The sequence below is a fragment of the Oryza sativa genome, chromosome 2 (genome assembly GCF_034140825.1).
Source record: "Oryza sativa Japonica Group chromosome 2, ASM3414082v1".
Lineage (NCBI taxonomy): Eukaryota > Viridiplantae > Streptophyta > Magnoliopsida > Poales > Poaceae > Oryza > Oryza sativa.
In genome coordinates, this window is record NC_089036.1 from 9876412 (window position 1) to 9882515 (window position 6104).

Here is a 6104-nt window from a genome sequence, read left to right on the forward strand (position 1 = left end):
ATTTCCAAAAGCAAATGAACTAAAAATCCGACTTAAACAAGAATATGTATTTTCAAAAGTGAACGAATTTAAAAAACTGACTCAAATATGAATGACGTACCAAATACTGGCAATAACATCTTTAATTTTTATAATAGTAGAGATAACTAAAATATCTCTGAGATGAAAATTTCCAAAATTTAGCCAAAAATTTCAAAATACTAGCATACTCCCTCCATTCCAGACCCCTCCTAAGTTGATGTATGTTGACAGGGACTTTTAACTATTTGCCACTTTTAGATTTGACAATTAACTATTTGCCACACCTATCTCAATGATATGTGGGTCCACATGTGTCTATGACATGTGGGTCCAGTGACAAATAGTTAATTGCCATATTTAAAAGTGTGGTATATAGTGCAATATCTCGTGTTGACATAGGGGTGTCCATCTCAAACTTTGCGAGTGCATAGTACAAATAAAAAGATAAAAATGGAGTACTCGAGACGAGAGTATCTTCTCCTTCCCCTGGCGTAAACGAAAATCTCCCGTCTCGTCTCCTCCGCTCCTTGCGCTTGCGCCAAGACGAGTCGCGGCAGCCGATGGCGAGCAGAGCAGTGGAGGGGGAAGGGGAGGGGGAGGAGGAGGGGGAGGGGAAGGGTAACCTGGTGAGCATCCACATCCTCTTTCTTACTCATCTCTCTCACTCTCCCACCGGGAGTACTTATATCTGGATTCTTGAATTTGCTTGCGTTAACCCTAGCTTCCCTTCTAGATCTGGAAGAAGCTCTTCTCCTCCTTAATTTCAGAGCATTAACCTCTCTTAGTACAAGTAGTAACAGTTTGTTTGTTCCCCCAATAATTTGGGGGTTTAACTGACCCCCCCTGACTCGAGCGAGGTTGATTGGGTTGCGGAGGATGTGGTAATGATGTGCCTCTGATGCTACCACACAGATTACTCTTTAAGAATTTGAGTTTCATATATGAAGCAAATTAGCGAAACCTAAAAAGCATCCATGTTTGTGATAAAACAAGCAACTAGTAAAATGGGTGTGCTACCTCGAGTTGTTATCACAGAGTATTTGACTAGTTAACTATGTGTTCAGGCTAATGCACCGGAAGACAGTCACAAGCATTGCCAAGGAGAAGAATTAGAAGGTATTTACTCTTTGCTAATTGCATGTTCATTTAAGAATATGGGAAGTTCGGACCTGCATTTTCCCATGGAGATTTTCATTCATGTTTCTTGGCGTCTGGATTGTAAGAAGTGGCAAGTTTTTTCAGCAGATAGCCTTCTTTTTGGACAATACAAGTTTAAACTTCAGAAAGCATTTTCCTTCGTTATCCCATACAGCAAAGAGAAAAAAAACAACTTCCTGATATCGCTTTGGTCACAGCAGCTTGATTAACAACTGATGTGTAAACACTCTGCAGCTTTGTAGATGTTATTACATGTATACAGAAGGACCCTTTCCTACTATTATCCTTCAAAAGTAAATGGAAGTTTGGGACTTTGGGTAGTACATTTTCTGTTTGATAGTATGAAACTGATTACCATTCATTGATTTGCCCTGATCTTTTTTTGTTCCCGCCAATTGAAAGTTAATGGGAGTAGGACATTAGTTATATCTCTAATTCAATCAGGAGTGCTTTCTCATCTATGTACAAGTAGCTAGTTGAATTAAATGTTTAGTACATGATAGTCAATTGTTGATTAACCTTGCATCCATGGATTGCATACCGAGTTTTAACCTCTCTTCATAAAGGTCAATAAAAATTGCCACAGACATTACTCAAGTTTTCCATTACTTGTTTCATTGTCTCATCATATTTATGAACCCTATTTACTACCATTAGTATTCCTATGATCCTATCTGTTCATTTTAGTCCATGATGCTTATTATGAATTTGTCAAGCAGCTGGCCAGTCTTGCAAGATAAATTATCAAGACATCATGGACAAGTGCGGTATTGAAATATCTGAAAAAAGAAGGCGGCGATGGTCAACAAAGGAAAGTTGTTTAGATTTCTACTTTATTATTTTGCTTCATGTAATTGTTGGGTTTATTTATTTGTTCATCGTTATGTCCACTAACAACATGAAATCAACTCTGAATCCAGGAGGATGAGTCACTTATTCAAATGATTAACATATATGGGCATAACAACTGGGAAACTGTTGCACGCGCTATACCTGGTCGAAATGCACAACAATGCAGAGTAAGGTAATTAAGTGAAACTAAATTGTTTGATTGAGACCTTTTATATTTTCTAGCCATGACCTTTTATACTTGAGTTAACAGCTTGGAATAATCTCCACATTAAATACTGTCTTGGTTATTTATGCTTAAGCTTTCATTGCCACCATCCACAATGGCATTTTCTTATTCTCACCCATTTCATTGTCAACCTAGTCTGTTCTGCTCATAAATATCTCGTAGCCTACATGTCTTGATTCATAAGCATGCTTGTCTACTTCTAATTTGTCTTAGAAACATAAAATCCATTTCAACAAATGAAACTGCATACTTGTGTTAGAAAATATGCTTGACATCAAATCTCTTTATGGTGCAAATTTTGTGATAGATAATTAGAAACAACAAAATGGACATGCATCTTGTGTCGATATCCTTTAAGCTAAAAAAAATTGATTCCCTAGTTGTGGCAATAAATGGAATAGGTTTTTTGATGCCTTCTGTGTTATTTCCAACACCCATGTTACAGCTGATCTTTTGTGAACAAGAATAGAAATATTTGTTGCTACTAAAAGCATGTCCTGAAACTTTCTTACTGTACATTTCTTTGCTCTCTGTTATCATATATCGACTAAAAGCCTTTATGGCTTTGAGTAGTGACTAATGAGAATTCCTATAGTACATGGTCAATATGCATTCAGATTTCGTGAATAATATCTGTTTATTAACTAAGTATGGATGGACGTAATGGAAATCAGGTGGAAATTCAATCTAGACCCTGCAATCAGCAAACAGGCGTGGTCACGAGAGGAGGAGCTAAGATTGATTCATGTCCAACAAATTTTTGGAAATAAGTGGTGTAGAATGGCTGAACATTTCACAGGGAGGTAAGATCTCAAATATTTAAACAGATGAAAAATCAGGATCTCCCCTGTCCTCTAATTTTCCCTGCACTTTACCTTTGTTTACTTTATTCAGCATGCATCTAACCACTTCAAAAGGCTTTCTGAACTAAAATTGTTAAAGTCGCGTACAAGCAGGACAAGTGCTGCAATCAAAGAACACTGGAGAGGTCCTATGAAAAGAAAATTAAATTCGTATTTAGCTTCAGGATTGCTCAAAAAATCTCCTGGTCTGCCTGAAAATCTATCAGTTTCGCAGAGTAGTGACTCAAATATTCTTCAGCAGTGTGATGTTTCATCTGATGAGAATAAACTGTTATCAGATTTACGACCAAGCCTAAAATCTAAAGAAGGGGTGAGCTCAAAATGTGATGGTTCATCTTCTGATAATCAACTGTTATCAGATTTACGAGCAAGCCTAAAATCTAAAGGGGCAAGCTCAAAGTGTGATGGTTCATCTGGTGATAATCAACTGTTATCAGATTTACGAGCAAGCCTAAAATCTAAAGGGGCAAGCTCAAAGTGTGATGGTTCATCTGGTGATAATCAACTGTTATCAGATTTACGAGCAAGCTTAAAATCTAAAGGGGCAAGCTCAAAATGTGATGGTTCATCTGATGAGAATAAACTATTATCAGATTTACGAGCATGCTTAAAATCTAAACAAGGGGCAAGCTCAAAATGTGATGGTTCATCTGGTGAGAATCAGTTGTTATCAGATTTACAAGCAAGTTTAATGTCTAAACAAAGAACAAGCTCAAAATATAAACAAGGGGCAAGCTCCAAATATAAACAAGGGGCAAGCTCCAAATCTAAACAAGGGACAAGCTCAAAGTCTAAACAAGGGTTCATAGACCTATGTGAAAATACTGATACATCAGAAGGAGAAAGTTCTGAGTTGATATGTACAGAAAGACCAGATCCTGATTCAGGTGAAGCTTCTCAGAGGATAAGGGATAGATTGAATTGGCGTAAAAGAGCAAGGAAGAAGCTGGTTTTCCTGTCAAGCCCGGTGGAGCTCAAGGTGTCTGCTGTGGCAGAATCTGAAAGGCACTTACAGGAAAGTAAAGAAATGAGTCCAGAAGTTAACATCGTTTCTCCACCAGCTGTACTCCAAGGTTTTTCACCAGAAGTTCCATCAGTATGTGAAAAGATTGTCGAACCACCACTGGCTGATTTCAACCAAGCTAAGAATGTTTGTTCTTTGGAGACCTCCTCAGACCCATGCACACTGGAGCAACATCTGGCGAATGTCTCAGATCTTCTAGACATGTCATACATCGATGGCTTGATGATCATTCCTCCTTCAGGTTGCCCATACGATGGTGATTTCATATGAGACATGAAAGGGGCACAGACAAGTAGACCGCGCTGGTATTGCACTAGCAATCCATTGTAAAAAAAAACAAGAAAACCGCTATGCTGCTGTGCATCTTTTGATGAACTTACATAGTTCCTGTCTAATTATCTTTGCATTAGATCAAGAACCTATCTCGAAAAGAGCTAGCAATGTTGTTCTGTTAGCAATGTTGTCCTGTGCTGCATCTTTTGACCCTCCATAGGTACAATATATGAGCATGTGGTATTGCGACAACATATTGTCTACTAGCCATATTATTGCCTCATACCACTTTTTAAGCTTCGAGGGATTTACCAAACGACCAAGAGAGCAGAACTTAAATTTTGATTTACTCGGTCTGGTTTTATGTTTTAATCTGGCATATATAACTATCGATGCATTTCATTTTTGTAAGAACCTGGTTATTAATTAGAATACATAATACCCAACATGGCTACATTTGCTATCAGGATATATATCCTACTCCAACAGAGGCATACTTGTAGAAATTAACTTTTCTTTTCGAGGGAACGGGCAGGAGCTCTGCCATTTCAATTATAGGAGAAGAGAAAACAAGGTTTTAGCATACATTGTTCCAAAAAACCAAGGGTGACACTAAGTAATGCCACTAAAAGAGAGGAGAGGGGCACAGGTAATTTGAGAGAATGCAAAGCAACTAATATCATCAGGCGTTGTAAAGATATGTAATCAAACTTTGTTTCATCGTAGGCATTGCGCATGGTGATGATGGAATATTTGTTGCATCGATCCATATGCACCATCGAAAACTCGATCATTTCTTTGAAGCCAAATTCCCCATGTTGTGTAGAAATTAAATTCACAAAGTTAAAACAGAGATCAGATATATCACTCACCAAAGGAAGGTAAACAACATAGTATATATTTAATATTCTTCAGTCAAATCTCTCCAATGAGTTCACAGTTTACACTTGTCCATCCACACACAGATGATCTCAAATGCAAACTGGAAATCGATACATATATTTAGAACAGTCTCCTTGAGACAATCAAACACTATACAAAGAGCTTTCAGCTGATACAATGCAAATTACATCTCAAGGCAATATAATAATCATATAATAATGGCATGCATCTAGTACTTCTTCAAATGAATGATGAACAATACACTTAGGCTCTCTTCCTCCTGCCCTTGATCTACTCTTCGTCTAGCTCCAGCTCGCCGCCGTCTTGTGGTCGCAGTAGGAGCCCGAGCATGCTCGACACCGGGCTGTGGCGCGACGGCGCGATGACGCGGAGCACGCCGTCCTCGCCGCGGTGGCACTCCGGGCTCACCGCGTACTCGATGTCGCGGGTGATGTCGAGCGCCCGCAGGTGCTCGCGGCGTATCGCCTCCATGGCGAACAGCCCGGCGCGCCGCGCCTCCCTCTCCATCTCCCGCAGCGCCTCCCGAGCCTTCGCCCTCTCGGCGTCTCGCCCCCGGCACCGCTGCCGCAGGAGGAGGAGCTCGTCCTCCGCGGCGGCCGCGACGGCGGCGAGGTTGGCTCGGCGCCCCTTCGCCTTCTCCGGGACGGCGGCCTCGCGGTGGGCGACGCCGATCACGTCCTGGGACTTGGCGATCAGGCCGGCGTACTTCTTGCGCATCTCGTCCACCCGCTTTTGCGTGGCGAGCACCTCCTCGTTGCTGGGCGGCGGCGGCAATGGTATGGCA

The 6104-nt window shown here is 40.5% G+C and overlaps 1 protein-coding gene across 1 annotated transcript; it reads left to right on the forward strand.

Moving 5' to 3' along the window:
* The first annotated feature begins 487 nt into the window (after positions 1-487).
* On the forward strand, positions 488-4669 carry LOC4328985 (uncharacterized). Its single transcript, XM_066307974.1, has 6 exons — positions 488-647; positions 1086-1137; positions 1899-1988; positions 2098-2203; positions 2932-3060; positions 3214-4669. Exons 1-6 carry the CDS (start codon positions 582-584, stop codon positions 4412-4414), a joined length of 1644 nt encoding a protein of 547 aa, XP_066164071.1. The 5' UTR covers positions 488-581; the 3' UTR covers positions 4415-4669.
* The last annotated feature ends 1435 nt before the right edge of the window (positions 4670-6104 follow it).

Excerpts from the sequence above, each read along its gene's own strand:
- LOC4328985 (XM_066307974.1), top strand. The coding sequence starts at position 582 with ATGGCGAGCAGAGCAGTGGAGGGGGAAGGGGAGGGGGAGGAGGAGGGG. Across the intron at positions 1,138-1,898 it reads CCAAGGAGAAGAATTAGAAG|CTGGCCAGTCTTGCAAGATA; the intron begins GTATTTACTCTT and ends TTTGTCAAGCAG. Across the intron at positions 3,061-3,213 it reads GCTGAACATTTCACAGGGAG|GACAAGTGCTGCAATCAAAG; the intron begins GTAAGATCTCAA and ends GCGTACAAGCAG.